Here is a 19,953-nt window from a genome sequence, read left to right on the forward strand (position 1 = left end):
AGGTCTGTAGGAATCAACTGAGTCAATAAATTAACAAATTGAACACTTAAAAATTAAATCATCAGTCCATATTCCATCTCTATACATTTTAATTTTAATACATCAATATAAATAAATTCAAGGTTAACAAAAATGTATGTGAAAGGTTTTGCAAAATATTATGCCACTTATGTATTAAACATTGATGAAAAAAATAATTCTTACAGGGTTCAACCCATTATTATAAAAGTTCAGACTTCTCAACAGTTCAGTTATTATCCTAGAAGCTGAGAAGTATTTTACCAAAAAAAACCCAGACAGACAGACATTGCAGTTTTGCCATCCATTCCATGAGTGAAGAAGTACTATTTTGTATGTTGTTCAATTACTAAAGAAAGATGTTAAGTAGAGATAACTGAAGGACGCCTCCAGGTGCGGGAATTTCTAGCTACATTGAAGACCTGTTGGTGACCTTCTGCTGTTGTTTTTTTCTTTGGTCCGGTTGTTGTCTCTTTGACACATTCCCCATTTCCATTCTCAATTTTATTTTATAAATCGTAGTTATACCTGTTCCCAGATTCAGCCTGACTCCTCCTAAGAAGTCATTACTAGACAGTTTGTCATGGTCCCATATTGTCAGCTCCAATGACTTCTCCCTCAGATTTTCAGCAGTGACGTCTTCAAACACCATGGTACAATTCCATGCAGGATTGCATTCTTTTTTTATCACTTGTGTTTTCTGTTTTTCTTTATCTGGCTGTAATTGCCTGTAGTAAATATAATCAAAGATTACTATATTATACAAAGGTGAGGTTTAGGAATTTTTGTCACATGTATGGACTACTTTGTTTTTTCCCTACTATACAGGGTAAAATAGTTTGCTCCCATAACATCAATTTTTTCTCTTCAGAATGCCAGAATATCTGGAGAATGATTTCCCTGAGTTTCTTCATTAAAGATCTGTTTGTGACAAACATGTATTGTATAAGACCTTCAATAGCGATTAAATTTCATTTAATAAAATTTAAGCAGCAAATTGGAACCCAAACAATACCAATACAAAATAAAAGGTGATCGTTTGAGTCAGCCTTCTTCTGCCATTAAAAATATATATTTATATCTCTAAAAGGAGCTTTATAACCTATCAACATTTTCATTTTTGAACTAATGCTCTTCTGACTTAAAAGTATCGTTTTAAAGTTCTACAATTTTTAACTTCACCAAAGTTCATTCTAAAAGTACATAATGAAGGCCACAAGAATAAGTCAATATTATATGACACCATGCAGAAATACATGGTAAAGTTAAGCTCCAAATGCAAGTATATTTTGTGTTGATGGCAAATCTTTGAAAGTCTTTATTCAATTCATTAAATTTTCAAGACCTTTAAAGACAAATAAGGGCTTGATATTCAAGAGATAACTGTATTGTATTTGAAGCTTTAAGGATGTCCATCGGTAGTTTTACTGTCGCAAATTTAGTTTACCTGGCGACGCGGAGCGAAGACAGGAAAACGGGTATTTGCGACAGTAAAACTACCGATGGACGTCCGAAAAGCTTCAAATACAATACAGTTATCTCTATTCTAATGCAATATAAGTTCATAATTAAATTTCAATCATAATTTCAGTGTAAAATGTTCATTAAAGAAAATTCCTCGAAAAGATGTTATCTTCTTTGGTCCCTACACTAGGTGACGTCATAGGTATGCTACTGGCATCAAACATAAACACTGGGCGTTTTCTGGCTCCGGTGCCGCATCAGAATGTAATAAAATTTGATAAAAAGAAGATTTTTAAGCGCAACAAGTGAGTTTTTTGTTTATTATTGTAGAAATAACATGTCAATACATTCCGAAATTCAAAATTTCGGCTTCCTTAGTTACAGACAAGGAGATAGAGAATTTTACGCTTGCTGTCATCCAATCAGAACAATTGTTACAAAATAATTGCATTAGAATAAATAGATATCTGTTAACTGCTGATGACTGTATGCATGATGACTTCTAGGTGAATTAATGTACCAAAGCCTAATACTTGGTCTAGGTTCTTAGTATTTGTACTGTTATTGGATAGTTATGCTGATTAAAAGGTGCATAGTTTTTATCTTGTGTTCAAAATCTTTCTGTTTGAATCTGTCCAGGGTATTCTTACTACATGTTCAACTGACATTAGTAGTTTCCATTCTAATATAACGATGAAATTAAGTAGTGACTATGGTCTGTGTATATAGCAAATCCACTATACACTGTTTGGTGGTGCAACATATCAACCAAAACAATAATACTAACCCTTTACAGAAAGGATCTGAGTAGCCATTAGATCTGACAGCAGTCAAGTTCCTAGCCTCCTTGATAAGCACATGTAGCTGACCTTTGTCTCCAGGCAGTTTGGGTTTCCTGGCCTTCTTCCTTGACGGAGAGGGAGAGTCTGAATCTCTGTTGACTTTTTCTGCTGGAACATACTTCAGACAGAGAATGATGTCCCCTTTATAAGTTAGAAGAGAAGTCGGCTGTTCAAACTGTAAAAGATAAAGTTCCTGTTAAAGGATCATAATCATAACACAGCTTCATTTCTTAAATAAAAATGATTAATTTTAATCCACTTCATGTCCTTGTATACAATGTAAGTTTAAATAATGCATCATGATGTAAAACCCAGACATATGGAGATAATATCAATGAATCCAGTGACCCCTTTTATAACTAACTCCTTAATCCATAAAAATTGCACAAAACACCATACTTGCCGAGATTAATTTGCCCATGGTTTGCAGATGGATTTGTTTCTTTGAAATAGGCTGATTAAACAAAGTTTAGAAACACACATTTTTAATTTCATATTAGAAAAGTTTTTAAACAGTTAATCTAAATAAATATTGTGCAATATTAACTTCAATGTAATCAAAACTAAAAATTTCTTTCTGCAAAATCAGAATTTTGTTTCTGTTTAAACGTTTTTAATTTAAATGTATGTTGCTGAACTTTTTTAATTCCTAATTATCAATTAATCTGTTTAATAAATTGATGTCATAAGTGCTATTTTGAAATAAAAACAGTTGGGGGAAAATACCAGAATTTCTTTTTCTACAATCTTTGAAATCAATATTTTGAGAAAACTTTAATATGTAGAATGGATGATAAAAATATGACTTATCTTGTTGGTTTCTACCCTAAGGGTGCCTCAAAGACATTTAAAGCATGTTTTTTCTTTGAAAATAGAAAGGTGTAATGAGTGTACCAATCTACTCAATCCATTAGATTGTGTTTTTGACTGACATAACGTTTTTCAAAATGAAAGTGTATCTCTAGTCTAACATTGATCAAGAATTGTGAATAGTCATGCAAAGAAAAAATAAATTCCTATAAAAAAAGACATTCCCTAATACATAATTAAAGATCATTATAGAAGCTATAGAAACCATGAATGAATGTAAAAAAAGTCTTCTTTTTTTTGTATCGTAATGTTACTCTAGACACAGAAAAATAAAGCTCAAAAAATTTGGCCAACTTTCATATACATTCAATTCATGTATTGTTGATTTTAATACAATAATCTGAAATAAATGAAATAAGTAAATTTATCAAATAGATCGCAAAACAACTGTATAAACAGACATTTAGAGGAATGTTCATTTTAAATGTCCCTCTGGTATCTTTTGCTTCTCATTCAATTTCACTTAATTAAAAAGAAATAAGTTAGCTATTATAATATGTTAATGTGTATTATTATACTTCACGTTAAAATGCCATTTTTTGATTGGCTAAGACAAGGGTGTCAATTTACTCTATCACATGGCTGAGCGGGTGACAATTTTTTTTAATGTTACCCTCTCATCTAGACCAATCAGAAATCGATAATTCAAAGAACAATGAATTGAATTTACATCAAGGAATTAAATACAATGCTTAAGTTTTGGCTCAGATTTTATTATCGACTGTTTAAATAAATAAAATAAAACATCTTGCTTGACTTTGTTGTTTTTTCTAATGCCCTTAACGTTGTTATGAACGTGACGTCATAGAAAATCCTTTTAAAAATAAAAGTTATCTGATAATGATAGGACATTCAGTATAATAAATTAAATAACACATAGCTGAGAGGGTGATAGAGAAGATTGGAACCCCTCGAAAAGGCATTGTCGACCTTGGCTTCGCTGCGGTTGACAATGTCTTCTCCGGGTTCCAGTCTGCTCTATCACCCTCTCAGCTATGTGTTATTTATATAATGTTGAATATGAAATATATGATATAATCATTACTTGTAAATGTTGTATAATCATGAGTATAATAGATAAAAAAATCGTTTTCACTAATCATTGCTGTTGGAGTAAGACACAGCCAATGATACAAAAAATAATGTAAAAAAACAAGTCTCCAAAAACGTAAACTAGAAAAATGCTTATTTGGGCCCCATTTTGACCTCTAATTCCTAAACTGTTAGGACCACAACCACCCAAATCAATCCCAACCTTCCTTTTGTGGTAATAAACCTTGTGTTTAAATTTCATGGATTTCAATAATTTTACTAAAGTTATTGTCATGTAACCAAATGTCTTCCGACGACGCAATTTTTTTTGCTGTCAAATCAAAATTTAAGAACAGATGTACCTATCTTAATTATTTCAATAGAAAAATAAATATGAAATTGAGATGGAAGTTGAAGATCTAGACCCTGTCAACAACAAATGTTTTCCTCTTCATAACTTTTCTTATCAAACATTATCTACCAGTCAAAATTTTTTTTTTTTTAAATACTCCCTCTAAAAAATTTAATGTAAACAAATTTAGTTGTTCAGGTTATACGATGCCTGGAAACAAAAATTCCTGATTGATTGATTGTTGGTCACTTAACGTCCAGTGGCAAATATTTCATACATATTCAGAACAACAGAATTCCTGAGAAATAGACTAAACATGTAAATGTATGTGTGAATATGAGGTAAGGGATTGAATATAACAAATTACCAATAATTATTGGAATGACATGCCTTTTAAGACCAAAAAACTATCCAAAGAAATTTTTCATGGTTACATTGAGATTGAGTACCTATAATGTTTGGTAAGAAAGAGATTATTGACCTATTGGATGAATTAGTTAAAGACAGACCTTATCCAAATTTTTTAGCAATAACAAGATGAAGGCCAAAAACATAGAAAAAGAATAAATACTTTTAACAATCTGCAAAAGAAATATTGAATTCCGCTCAGTTTTCAGAACCAAATACATATTATATCTTATCCAAAAGCAGTAACCTGATAACTATATAGACCATGAAAATGATTTTGAAAGTCATGTGACAGTAACTGTCCAATATGATATTCTCAAAACATATTTTGGTGAAGAAAGGGATTAATAATTATGTTAACTTATTTGCTAATGTGAATGCTGTCCCTAAAATAAATATGATGGTGATATCAGAATTGCCCCCTTGCATGAGAAAAATAAACGGAAACTAAAATGTGAAAATCTTGATCACCTAGCTCTTCCAAATTTAGAAGTTCATACTGGTCCAAGTCAAAATAGCATAATCATTTATGTTTAGTCTTACAATAATTTCATTAAAACCTAAATTTAGTATTTTGAAGCCTTCTTTTACTCAAAATACATATAAAAATAATTTGCATAAAAAAAAAGAATGTTGTGCGAATACTTCTCACCGGTGAAGATAAGTCCTAAAAACAAAAGTATTAAATCGTAATTATAATATATTTATAGGTATTAAATCATAATTATAATATATCTATAGGTATTAAATCATAATTATAATATATTTATAATGTTCTTATAACTTCCCCAAAATATATAAGGGGTACATATATCTAAGCTCTTTATAACATAATCTTGTCAAACTGGGTGTGCCCATAACAGCTAAGTTATAAAAGGACATTCTATTTGTTACAGGTAACTCAGGATTCACTATAGTCCTTACTGTTCAGTGCTCCCATTGTTTGAAACCCCTCTGGGTTTATCCTTGACAATACTTTAAACTTTTGCCAAATAAACTTGGATGCTCTATCCGAAAATAACACAATCGACAAAATTTTACCCATTTTCAATAGAATATCCTAAAATTATACAGCTGTTATAGCCAAACCCAGTCAAGTAATATTAATCAGGTAATATATCCTTGTATAATTCATCAATGGTGCAGGAAAAAAGAATTCTTAGAACTTTTAGGGTAATATTGGTTATTTGCTAATAAAAGTTTTGAACTTCCATTATTGTGAGTTTGTATATACACTATTCATCAGAAATTTTTCAAGCTTTGTTATTTTTAAGGGTATGATCCATCTTTTCTCTAAGCATTGTCACCTTAAAAGGTACATGGTAGGATTACCCTTTGAAAGCACATATGGATAAGAGTCCAATTGACTATACATTATTGGACCCTAGTCTGGACCCCTTTTGCAATGCCTGCATCAAATAATCATTCATTTATTTTGTTGTTTAACATTTTTGATACTAAAATATTTAAGTACTTCTATCCATATTTAATGAATTTCATTTTTTTCCAGTTCAGGAATGATCAAAGATGAAAATTGTCAAAGTCAAAGAGTGCATATTTTTACCTATCATAGAATTTTGAAAATATTTCATTGAGAATCGATACTAAAAACACAAATCCAGCTTTTGTTGAAATGCCAAACAAAAGATTTCTCGTCAGACTATTATCCCCTTAACATTCGCACCAGAGGTTCAAGTGGATCTCCTAGGTCTTCCTGTGAAAATTTTTGATGAACAGTACATCTTTCATATGGTAATGACAGTTTTATTAATGAAGAAATGGAAGTTTCAAAAGAGAAAATCTACTATAAGATGAACCAATACAACCCTAATGAATTTACCCTTATATTCTGTCGTTCATGTGGAGGAACCTGTAAAACAATAAGTCAACTTGATGCTTAAAATGCTCCAAAAAGACTTTTTTTCATAAGCATGATAAGGGGTCATTTCAAAATAATAATTAAATATGTATATCTGAAAGCTTTGAGACAATCCCTCATAGTACATAAATAACACTTCTCTATTAATTTACTGTTAATAAATTTGTCAATATTTTAATATGGTAGATAGCATCTGTGCAATGTTATTTTATATTCTAGAAAACCTTGAAATTTAATTAATTATTCAAAACTTGATTTTTTATGGTCCCAGATCTAAAGCATTATTTGAAGGAATGGAATTTAAAACAACAGCCTTAAAATAATCAATTATTAAAATTTTAATCTTTCTGTTTTTCTTGTTTGGCTTTTTTTCGATATTATCATTTTGTTTTCAACTAATTTACATCTAATTTTCATGAATATGAGAAAATAATAAAAAGCACTAAAATTATCAATACGATCAAATTTTGATGCAGAAATATGAAGAAAGACTTTAGGAGCCCTTAAATGTTATGTTTACATCATGTATGAAATTTGATAGAAAGATGAAGATAATTTGTATCATTGTTTTGATAAAATAAAAAATATTCCAACAAATAATTGATTTTGTCATTGTTTATAAATTAATGATAAACTTTTATCAAACGAGCATGTTACACAAATATGAATAAATGACTTATCAATGTTCAATAAGTGGTGTATTCAAATATACGTGAAAACAATTAGTTACAAATAAACTAATGACCATGATTTCAATACTTTTGACATATTGATTAAATATTTAAGCTTGGTCGAAGCATAATGGCTATAATGTGATGAGAGTCAGTTTTACTATCAGCAATCCAATGATCCTAAGCCTATTTATTCTCTAGTATGTCCTGTTGAATACTAATTCAAACCTGAAGTCTACTTATTTAATTTTTTATTTTCATCAAACTACTACAGTGCAGCCTGCTTTATCCAACACCTGAGTATTCCAACATCCTGCTGTAACCGCAGTCTGCACCAAAAACTTTTTCAACTACTAGTCCGAAGACCAATATTTTGACATTTTTCTTATTGGACCAAACAAAGTTTTGCAAAAACTAACTAGTCCGAACCAAATTTTACTAGTCTGGGGCATCGGACTAGTGGCTAACCGTGCAGACTGTAACCGACACATTTGTCTGGTCCCAAAATAAAAACTGTGATTCTGGCACCCTGCTTAATCTGACATTTTTTTCTGGTCCCCCACTGTGTTAGATAAAACAGGTTACAATGTAATATGATTTTGTGTCAAACAGTCTTAGTTCAAAAATGAGTTTATTTAGCTAATTTATCACAGAAACCTACCCTTTCTTGTAACTTGTACCATTTTGATGCTGAATCTCCGAATCTGTAATAGTCAAAATTAATTGTGACTTCCCCAAGGAAATCGTTCCTACCAAATCTATCATTGTGCCAGACAGTCACCCATAAAGTTCTGTTCTCCAGTTCGCTCTTAGATATCAAGTACTGTAAAGACAATATAGAAACATATAGTGCTACATAAAACACTGGATTAGTATACATGTCTCGTCTCATCTATCTATACAATACAAAGGTACTCTAATGACAGTTTCAGAAATAATCATTATAACCTAGCACCTTTGGAACTGTTAATTACTTTTTGTTTTTTATCTACTTCTAATTGTGAAGCATAGTACCTTAAATGATTTTTTTTGTCTTTTTCAGGACCTATTCGACCTAAGATCACCCAGGTTTTTAATGGTTGTGTTGCTCAGTCTTTAGTATTTTATGTCGTGTTTTGTGTACTGTTGTTTGTCTTTTCATCATTTTAACTTTGTTTTTATGCCATGGAATTGTCAGTTTGTTTTTATGCCATGGAATTGTCAGTTTGTTTTTATGCCATGGAATTGTCAGTTTGTTTTTATGCCATGGAATTGTCAGTTTGTTTTCGACTTATGAGTTGGAATGTCCCTTTAGTGCCTCTCTTGTTTTAGTTGATAATGATAATTTATCTTTAATTTCAAGCAGAATGTTTGATTAACATCATTAATTATAGATTCAGACTTTTAGTTTTCTCGTTTGAATTGTTTTACACTGTCTTATCAGGGCCTTTTATAGCTGACTATGCGGTATGGGCTTTGCTCATTGTTGAAGGCTGTACGGTTGTCAACGTATATTTGTTCCACCTAACAGAAGTTCCAGTGGAAACTTTATTATAAACAATGTCATAATACCTGTACCTGTCGGAACAAATATTCTATACTATTTATTCCGTTAGGAACATCTACTGTAATATTTATTCCTGTGGAAATAATATTCCAGAATAGTTTTTCCATTTGGAACTTATATGATGAAGAAACTTCTATTCCGTGACACGGTGACCTATAGTTGTTAATTGTGTCATTTTGGTCTTTTGTGGATAGTTGTCTCATTGGCAATCATACCACATCTTCTTTTTTTATATTTTCTCTTCTCTTAGTCATGTTTCTTGTGTGATCCTTTCTAGCTAAGTCAGTTAATGTGTGAATCTAGGTCAACTTGCTCTTACATAATATTATTGATATATTTTAAGTTATATCATTATTGAAAAGAGATACTTTATGTTTTCTCAAAAATAACAACTGCTGTCCCTGTAGTCCATTAATTAATTAAATCCAAACCCAGACGTCATCTATGACAAAAGACAAGTCTGGCAGCAAAACCAACACAGATACTTAAATTAACAAAGAAAAACCATTTTGAAGAGTAAACAGTAAATTATGACATAAGTCTGGCTATGCAATCATAGAATATTAGATTTTGTTTTACCAGAGGATAAAATTTGTTTGGAGCCACACACAGAGTAAAATATGACATTTAATCAATAATTATGAATAGTAATTACATATTCTTCAATTAACTCTATCACGAACACATATATCTGTTACAGAAAGCACTTCTAATTATGATTGGATCAATTAGAAGATGTTATAATGCTATCATTTACAGATTTTAAAATGCTATAATTTACTTTAGATACAAATGATACCATTTATTTTTGTTACTATGCTATCAATCAAATATGTAAATATGTTATCATTTATTCCTGGTATTATGCCAGCATTTATTTTATGGTATCTTGTGAAAAAAGTAGACCCGAAGAGACAACACTCAAAGAAGTTAACAGATTAGTCCTAATCAATCGTATGGTCTTATGGTCTAGGAAATCCTAAATTTTGAAATTTAATCTTACTTTATGTTGAACTTGTAAAAATGGTGATCATTCACTATAACTGTCAATTCATGTCTAAAAAATTGATTTTTCATATCAAATAAAACCATAATGAAAACTTCTCATGTGCTTCAATATCATAATAATTCTCTTTTTTTATATTCCAAACTATAACATGGTTATGTTACAAGACATTACTTGTATCAATATTGATGCCTGATTGGAAGTAAAATGCATAAAATTGTCTTTTCAAAGCTATTAACAATGAAGATGTTACTGCAATAAAACTGTTACTCTGACTTAATGTATTCTTGTATCATAAAATCAAATCATAGTGATCTAGGTCAAACTCTATTTAAGCAGATAACCCAGTTATTTATACCATTGGTTAAGGTTTATTTCCATTGTTAAACTTAGAATGAATATTTAAAAAAAAGATGTGGTATGATTCAGGGCTTTCAAAAAATATTTGAGCTAGCCAGACATTTTATATCTTATCCTGATTTTAATCCCTTAAGACTAAGTCACAAAAGGCAATTATGGTAATCAGATGGCCATCCCAATGATTGACATTAGATTAAAAAAAAAACGATATTAAACTTTACTTTGATGTTAATTTGATGTTCGGACGTAAACTGTTAAATTGGGAGTGCATAATTCAAAGTGTGCACATCAGCGTGCTCATGACTGCCTTAGACTCTTTATTTGTGCAAAATTACGTTGTCAAAAACTTTACTTTCGTTTTTAAAATCACAATTTCCTAATACCGGATGTTGACCTGACAATGGTAAAACATGGACCAGAAACGGATACGTAAAATCTGTATACGTTTACAAAGCACGACTGAGTGAAGAAGCTCTTTCCAAGTTATTTCTTCAACAAAATACTTGAAATGAACGTTAGATACAGGTATCAATGATAATTTTTATCATTTTTTAAGAAATGTAGGATGAATAATTAAATTTCCCTACTGCGCACACATGTTCTAGTTCACTTAGATTTTTCATTTAAAACCTTTTTAAATTTTTCATCAAATCATGTTTATAAACGTATTTCTTATAATTTCAATCTTTTGGACTAAATCAATTAGATAGAAACCGCTGAAATGTAAGAAATTAACTTTGAATAGACCGATCAATTTATACGATGTCCGGTACTGGAAATAGTTTACCTGTCACCTGAACATGTAGATTTCAGTTGTCCAACAACTAATTAGCCTTGATTAAAATTAGAAAGTATTGAAGTAGGGGTTGTTTTGATAGTAATTAATCATCATATTACTTTTATGACCGAAATAGTGTGGCTGTTAAAGGCAAAAGGTTGGGTCAAACAGATCTCGAATTATGCTAAAATGACCATCTCTTAAGAAAGCCTTGACACTTAAAAAGTAGATGACCGTTTCATGCTATGCCCAGCCGGACTTTTACCAGACATTATACAATTGTCCGGAATATATGACCATTTTGGAAGCCTTGGTATGATTGCCAATGAAACAACTCTCCAAGAGACCAAATGACACAGAAAATAACAGGTATAGGTCACCATATGTTATGTTATGGTACAAGCATGTTATATTCATTATGTTGGATCACTCAGTGCCCATTCCAATTAAGGACAGGTGGAGAATAACAAAATCAACCTATGCTATAATGTTAACTATGGCTTCCTTATTATTTGTGGGGTACCAATTTTCATGGATTTAGTTGGTATAACTAGGAATTGAAGTGTACAACAAAGTGCAAATCCCATAATGCTTTGTTATCCTTATAAATACAATTTTTAGTCAATCCACAAAAAATTGATACCCACAATTCAAAGTGAATAAATCCACATTATAACACATGTATGTATAAAATACATACTCTCAACTTTTCATCAAATACAGGATTAAGTGTGTGTTTCTTGATCTTTGTTTTCCTTTTTCCACTTCTTGTTTTGTCTGGCAACAAATATGTCTTTATATACCTAAAATTAAACATAAGTCACATGGTCAAGAACTCTTTAAGCAGAAATAGATAAAAGTGTCATGAGAGTCAGAATAATAATATGACAATGAAGGCTGAATACCAAAAAAAATATATTAGTATATGAATAAACTCATCATAGATACCAGGACTAAATTTAGTATATACGCCGGACAAGGCATTTGGTCCATAAAAGACTGATCAAAGACACTCGAATCCCAAAAAGTTAAAAAGGCCAAATAAAGTACTAAGTTAAAGAGAAAATACACCATCTTTCTTTAAATATACTACTAAGTTATAGGTTTCAGTTGAGTAGTAAAACATTCTAGCGATTTGCTTATGTACATGTACTTATAAAGTCTTTCTAATCTGTAGCAGTAAAGTTTTATAGTCTATTGAAAATTCCTTTATCAATTTTTTAAAACATGAATCATAATTTCCCGAAAGAAATGTGGTTGAAGAAACCTTTTTAACTTAGTTTTTCCTTGATAATTTTTTTTCAATTAGCCCATAATTTGTAAAATTTTAATACTGCTACTTAGTTTCAATTCTTGTTAAGTTCACATCTCCGTATTAATATTACATGCATTTAAAAAAAAAAATTTAGTAGTTTTCCAGCAATATTTGAAAGTTTTTGATATTGATTTTTTCCTAAAGAAAACAATCAAGTGATAGCCTTTTACCATAAAATATCCTGGTGATTATCTTAGTAAACACTTTGTGTGATTTAAAAGCATAACAAAACAGCAACAAAAATATAACTTTGGCTATAAAAATCCATTTTATAAATTGCACATCTTCATTAATTTAATCTATTTTCTGTTCAGTGTCACTCAAAAATTTAAAAGTCAAAGATTTTATCGTGCAATAATCAATGACTACAGGGTTACTGAAATGCAATGTGTTTTAGGTTTTGAGAAAATTTTTATACACTACAGCAAATCAAAGTTAAATTAAAATTTCTTGTTTGATACTCATGAATTGTATGCTGTAATGGGACGAGTATACTATTGCTCAATTCACATTTGCAGGAAAACCAAATGTGAATATTTAGTACAAATCAAAAATATTGTTTAGAAGGACTTGCTATTTGTTAACTACTTGAATTTAACCCTTTATGCATTAAAACCATAAAAAAAATAACAATTATCCAAAAACTATGCTGTTTTGCAGTAAACTTTAAATTAAGAACACAACTTCATGTGTATAGAGAGATCAGTTCTAAAAATGTTGCAGAAAAAGGAAAACCAAAGATTTCGTCAAAGGGACATAATCTACTAAGCTATAACAACTACTTACGGGTCAGACCTATTTCTCCTGGTGTCTGCAGGTGCTAATCCTTTACACTGAGTTATATGTATCTCCAGCGTCCCTGTTCTGTAGTTATAATCCATACCAAACTGTATGTCTCCTGTTATTGGTATTTTACCGTAATCTACATCGCCAGCGTTGCTATAAAAACTGACAATACTCTCTCTGCTCTCCTGAAATTAGTTAGTGTGATACATGTAGAAGGGATTGTGACCTGAAATTAGTTAGTGTGATACATGTAGTAGTGATTGTGACCTGAAATTAGTTAGTGTGATACATGTAGTAGTGATTGTGACCTGAAATTAGTTAGTGTGATACATGTAGTAGTGATTGTGACCTGAAATTAGTTAGTGTGATACATGTAGTAGTGATTGTGACAGTAGTCATTTTAAAGTGGTAGAAATCTTGGCAATTTCATGGTTCCTATGATAAAATAACAACCTGATAACATAATTGGGACAAGGGAGAGATTTCTTCATCAATAAATCTAAATTTTTAAGTCTGAGTTCTCTTGACCACATTTGAAGGATACTCAAATATTACATGCAATTAGACACATGTATGCTGATATAATTGCATACAAGTATCAGTAATGGCAAATAACTATATTCATCATTAATACTTATTTAGAATGGATGAAACCAATAACAGAACAATAGATGTTTAAAACCTTGTCATAACTGGCAAATGAATAAATAGGACTCCTGTTTGTAACAGACATTTCAAAAATAACTTTGTCATCAGAGTTCTGAGGTGATGCCAAAAACAATGTTTTGGATAAATATTTACCAGATGTCTTTAAAAATTGATACTGGGCGCTGAGGCCATCATAAATCTGAATCAATTATTATTTCAAGTTTATGTGTTGGGAAACAGGAAACATGCATGACTTTTGACAAATAACTTGTGAACTTATTTTTATATTATGATAATTTAAAAATTGTCTACAAAGTGAACATAAATTCCATTATCTAATTGTAATAATGGATCTCTTTAATAAAACAAGAGTGACAAAGTCAGAAATATAAGCTAAAAACAGATCATGCTTTGTCTATAAATAGTAACACAGACCATCCATGGGGAGAAATCATTCTGTTGACTAAAACCAATCAATAAACTGCCTGATGGAAACATTTCAGTTATTATTAATTCATGGATATGGGAATATTTGACATCTTAAAATTGAGATCTGTTGTACGAATTCCACATTAGACATTGTGTTTACATGTACTTAAGATTAAACATTTAACAAGTGGACGTAAGATATCTTTCAATTCAAAATAAGTTAAAAGAGATATGGGGTTTACATAAATGAGATGGCAACCCTAAAATAACATTCATATTAGAAAATATATCCAGGGGGCTCTTACAGATAATAAAAATACAATGATTTAATCAAATGAAATAATGTTTTCTGAATTGATTGTCTACTTTCTTTAGAACATAAAGCATTCAAATTTTCAATATGTAAAAAGATAGTTAATAATTCAAAGAAAAAGAATTTTTCATGGAATTGGCAATGTAGTTTGACTAATTTTTAAAAAATCATCATGTAGCAGATGTGAGCAAATATATAATGAGCTTAACATATTGTACAAACACATGTCTAATATAAAACACTGTCATGACTGTATGCTGACATTCAAATACCTCTTTGGGTAAAAGTCAAATAACAAAAATACGGAACTCTGAGAAAATTGCTTAAAGGAAAGTCGGTAATCAAATGATAAAATCAAAAGCTCAAACACATCAAACTAATGGATAAAAACTGTGATACTCCTGACTTGGTACAGTCATTTTCTAATGTAGTAAATGGTGGATTGAACCTAGTTTTAATGCTAACTTAGTCTCTCACTTGCATGACAGTCGCATAAAATTTGATTATATTGACAACAACGTGTGAACAAAACAAACAGACATAATACACTTTTTGTTTTTTTCCCCCATTGTTGTATAACCCATGTTTTTTTTTTCATATATTTTTTTTTAAATATTCAGCATCTAAATGAGTATTGCAATTGATATATATGTTAGATGTGATAGAGCACTTCAACTTGTGTAAACAAACTTTTTTTTTACAATCATTGGTTATTTTCTGTTCGATTTTGTGCAGTGAACTACAGTCAAAAACTGTAAAATAAAAATATTGCAATTTTTGTCAAATTGGGCAATCTGCAGGATCACCCCTTAATGCAGAAAAAAGTCTTTTAGAGCTCTAAAATGGAAAAAAGTAAAATATGGAGATCCTAATTAATACTTCGTCATACTGACAGTTTAAAGTGTAATACAGGTTGCCTGTATATATTTCAGGTAAAGTGTACATGTAATCATTGTATTCCTCATGTCAGGCATTATTGTTTTGAATTGAAGTGTTTTACATTGTCATATCAGGGCCTTTTACAGTTTACTATGCGGAATGGGCTTTGCTCATTGTTGAAGGCCTTGCGGTGACCTATAGTTGTTTATGTGTGTCATTTTGGTCTCTTGTGGACAGTTGTCTCATTGGCAATCATACCACATCTTCTTTTTTATAATTATTGTAACTACTTACTGTCATGGCTGACAATAGGTTGCCACGACTACCACCCATTGAACCTTGATTAAGAGATCGATGTGACCTTACGAGTTCATCAATGTCAGGATCTTCCTCACTCTCCTTCTGCAAATATAAATTATAAAACATGTGATAAAATGTTTTCTCAGGATGACTATCAAATAGTCATTATAAATCATTCATAAAATTGAACCATTCTGAAATGCAAAAATAACTATCAATTGAAATCACAAAATCTTTATAAGCAATAACAAGAATGTGTCCCTAGTACACAGATGCCCCATCAGCACCATAATTTTCTATGTTCAGTGGACCGTGATAGGGGTATTAAAAACTCTAATTTGGCAATAAAATTAGAAAGATCATTTCAAAGGGAAGATGTGTACTAAGTTTCATATTGATTAGACTTCAACTTCATAAAAAACTATCTCGACCAAAAACTTACACATGAAATGGGACAGACGGATGGACGGACGAACAAACGAAACGAATGGACCAGAAAACATAATGCTCATAAATGGGGCATAAAAAGAAGGCTAGTAAAATGAAAGTAATTTCAAGCCATCAACTAGCTATATAATTACAACCAATTATCTACAGAAAATATCTAAGTCCTGCAACAAAGAATAACTATGGACATGCAGAGACAAATTACTATCCCCACCAAATGTTTTAAAATAGCTTGTAAGTCCACAAGACAAATTTAAGGTTAAATCTTTTGTAGTCTACATAAGCCTGCATGAGAATGGACCTTTTATAACCAAGTAGGTCTATATCCTGGCCTTCTTTTTAGATTTTGTCACAATATAAGATATTTTACAAAAAAAATTGAAAAAATACGAGTCCCTAAAGAGCCTTTATCATCTTGTGCATATTCAACAAATAGGACAACTTCCAACATTGTAGAAAAGAATAGAATTCAAGACAACAATCTCTGTTTTGTTGGTTCTTGATTCGCTAATTATTTAGTCTAAAATTGAGAATATCTAGTTTCTCACTTATCTTCTTTAGTTTTTGTTCAAAACACAAAAGATATTTTCATTTTGTCAATCACTCATACTAAGAGTGACAGTCTAATAACTATATATTATATATCAGGTAAAAAATGAATTTAAACAAAAACATCTATCATATATATTTACAAAATAAACATAGCAATAAATATCTTACGTCTGTCAGGGTAGACAACTTAGATGATGCCATTGATGCCTGACTCTGTAAACTATCGGTTCTACGATGCTCCGGTGTATTTTCTTGCGTTGACGCTCCACTGACATGACCACTGTCTTCTAGGCTCGCTGACCCTTCTGAACTGGCTCTGGGTGACAATTTTGTAATGGAATCAGCTTCTGAAAATAACATTTTAGTTTTAAATTCTATGAATATTCACACTATCAAATATTTGTGCCTGTATGAAAGTGATCAAGGGAACTGACTGCACAGTTCTGCAGATAACCACATATATCCTGTAATATATCAATTTATTTTGTCATGCATAAAAATGAAATTAAAATTTAATAATCACAGCAGAAAGTTGTCAGGTTTAAAAAAATATATATTGATTTTCATTCACAATCATCTTTTTCATTATTACAAAATTGAACATGTTTAAAAAAAGAAAGAAAAAAAAGAAAAGAGGTTAAATATACCAGAACAAAATTTAAAGTGTTTCAAGTTATATATCCAATGTTCCTTGGTTTCAAAGGATTCAAATAAATATTTCAACACAGCTATAGCTGCCTCAAAGTACATTTCAAGTTTAAATCAATTCATAAACTGTTTTAAATTCTTTGTATCCATAGGTACAAATATACACAGCTGAAGATCATTTGATTAATTTATATCTCTATGGTAGAAACACTAAAATTAATACAATTTTTTCTTTAATTTTCCTCAAGCAAGCGTTTTAATATTCCATCAATTCTTTAGAACTACCAAAACAGTGTTTAAAAATTATTAACGGCATCAAATGCCATTTTGCTGAATTTTGTTGGCTTACTAAATTTCAATAATATACTGAAAAATCAATTTATTCTGAAATTTTTTTAATCTTATATTAACATTCTCCCAAACTTCTGTTGGCTACAATGTAAGGTAATTTCTGGCAATAACTGAGGCTGAACAAGTAAAGAAATACACTGTTTTGTCTTTTTCATGATTTTTGTAGTATAAATATGCCTGTCGGCAAAGCGTTATAACAAAAAAACTTTCTACATTTTTGAGGTGTTCCTCTCTTTAGCTGTATATTTTGTAATCCTTTGGATTTTGCTTAATCTTTATTCCCTAACCACACCTTTATATTATTGTATTTAAAAAATCTATAATTATAAATATCTTGATAACACTTAATTCTGGTTTAGAGTTTTTTAATTTTTTCAATCTCAATTAAAATATTTCAGAATAGATATAAATGCATTTGTCAAAGTTCCACAATCGTTCTTTCTACACGTTCTAAACCTTTTACATGTAAAAAAAAATGCCCTGTCTAAACTAAACCCTGTGTTAACCAGAAACATGTCTAAACTAAACCTTGTGTTAACCAGATATTTGTCTAAACTAAACCTTGTTTTAATCAGAAAACTGTCTTAACTAATGCATGTTAATCAGAAACCTGTCTAAACTGACCATTCTTCAATCAAGAAATTGAAAACATACCCTTATTCTTTAACAATTTACCTGTTTAAACTGACTACAAGTCTGAAATTGCTTGGTTTAAATAGATATAAAAAATGGTATCATTGCCAATGAGACAACTCTCCATGAGAGACCAAATGACACAGAAGTTAACAAACAATCATAGGTTACCGTACAGCCTTTGACAATGAGCAAAAATATGATTGTGTGGAATCAGAAAATGTAGATTAATGCTTTCTTGTAGAGACAATAAATTGTTTATATAAATCAAACTTGGTGTGATTAAGCAGTGATTATTTAATCAAAACAGAGCAATACTATTTATGTTCTAAACACTATAATGTGGTTGCCTTTCACATCAATACCCAATATCAACACTTCACCAGACAAAAGTAAAAAAGTTGATTAGTTATATGAAAACATGCAGAATGCATAAGAAAAAGTACCATTCAAGTAAATAAAAAGCCAATGTCACATGATATTTAGTGCAAAATTATATAGATTTGTCAAAAACGGAAACTCACTAAAAGCAAATCTTTTAATTTGACAAACTTTGGTTCAACTATCCTGAAGTTTTAACAGAATTTTCTTTTAAAAATTATAAGCTAAAAAATTTAATTTTTATGCATTGTATATATCATGTATATAATGAAATAGTTATTTTAAATATTTAAAAAAATTAAACAATACATGTAATAAAAATATTTTTCTCTCTTTAAAAATAATAACTTCACAAAGAAATGTGGCTTTTTTTTCTCTCCAGATTAGAGATTAAAACTGAAGAACAAGTATAAAAATGCTTCATGACTATCTCAGATTGAAGTGTTCACTAAAGACTACTAATTACTTCTTATAGCCTTGTTTCTAACACTCTATCTAATTGAAAAGAAAACTTTGTTACGAGTGACAGTCACATTGGAAAAGCTGAATCTTAATTTGTTTTCAACCTTTTAATATTCTAGATAGATCTACTAAAAATACTAAACTAAACAAACTTAAATAATAAAACTCTACTTAAACATAAAAGGGAGGTAAATCAAAAATTTTATCTAAAAATCAATTTACACTATGAAACATGCAAAAAATAAGTAATTTACAGGACACTGCACTATGACAAGGAAGCTAATTTGAAAAAAATTTGTAAGGGTTCCACGGAACCCAGTGTCTCGCCTACTTTTGCTGTAAATCGCAGGCTCAACAAAAATAAGGAAAAAATCAATAAAAAAAATCCTCTTGATACTATCTTTTGATTGTAAGAAGCTTCTGTCCAAGTTTGGTAAAAATCTAGGATAGTTAATGAATCATATAAATGTTTTGAAAACTTTAGCTGCAAACTGTAAGTTATATTAACTGGAAGAAAATCTAAGCCCATTTAAAAGTAAAATACAGAAAAAATGGAGTTATTTTTACAAAATTTACTTCTGAT

The 19,953-nt window shown here is 30.2% G+C and overlaps 1 protein-coding gene across 6 annotated transcripts in view; it reads right to left on the minus strand.

The window, feature by feature from the left end:
* LOC134686881 (uncharacterized) overlaps positions 1-19,953 on the minus strand; it is a 58,394-nt gene that overhangs the window by 1,468 nt on the left and 36,973 nt on the right. For 5 of the 6 annotated variants that reach the window (XM_063546708.1, XM_063546706.1, XM_063546707.1 and 2 more), the window contains 8 exons: positions 17,064-17,242; positions 15,891-15,998; positions 13,328-13,512; positions 11,927-12,029; positions 8,198-8,359; positions 6,827-6,856; positions 2,270-2,499; positions 547-746 (listed from right to left, as the gene is read on the minus strand). In XM_063546708.1, the coding sequence (XP_063402778.1) occupies positions 547-746; positions 2,270-2,499; positions 6,827-6,856; positions 8,198-8,359; positions 11,927-12,029; positions 13,328-13,512; positions 15,891-15,998; positions 17,064-17,242 (1,197 nt within the window). The remainder of the gene's footprint in view (positions 1-546; positions 747-2,269; positions 2,500-6,826; positions 6,857-8,197; positions 8,360-11,926; positions 12,030-13,327; positions 13,513-15,890; positions 15,999-17,063; positions 17,243-19,953) is intronic. The other variant, XM_063546709.1, reaches the window with a different exon arrangement.

Source organism: Mytilus trossulus, chromosome 10, assembly GCF_036588685.1.
Source record: "Mytilus trossulus isolate FHL-02 chromosome 10, PNRI_Mtr1.1.1.hap1, whole genome shotgun sequence".
In the NCBI taxonomy this organism is placed as follows: Eukaryota; Metazoa; Mollusca; class Bivalvia; order Mytilida; family Mytilidae; genus Mytilus; species Mytilus trossulus.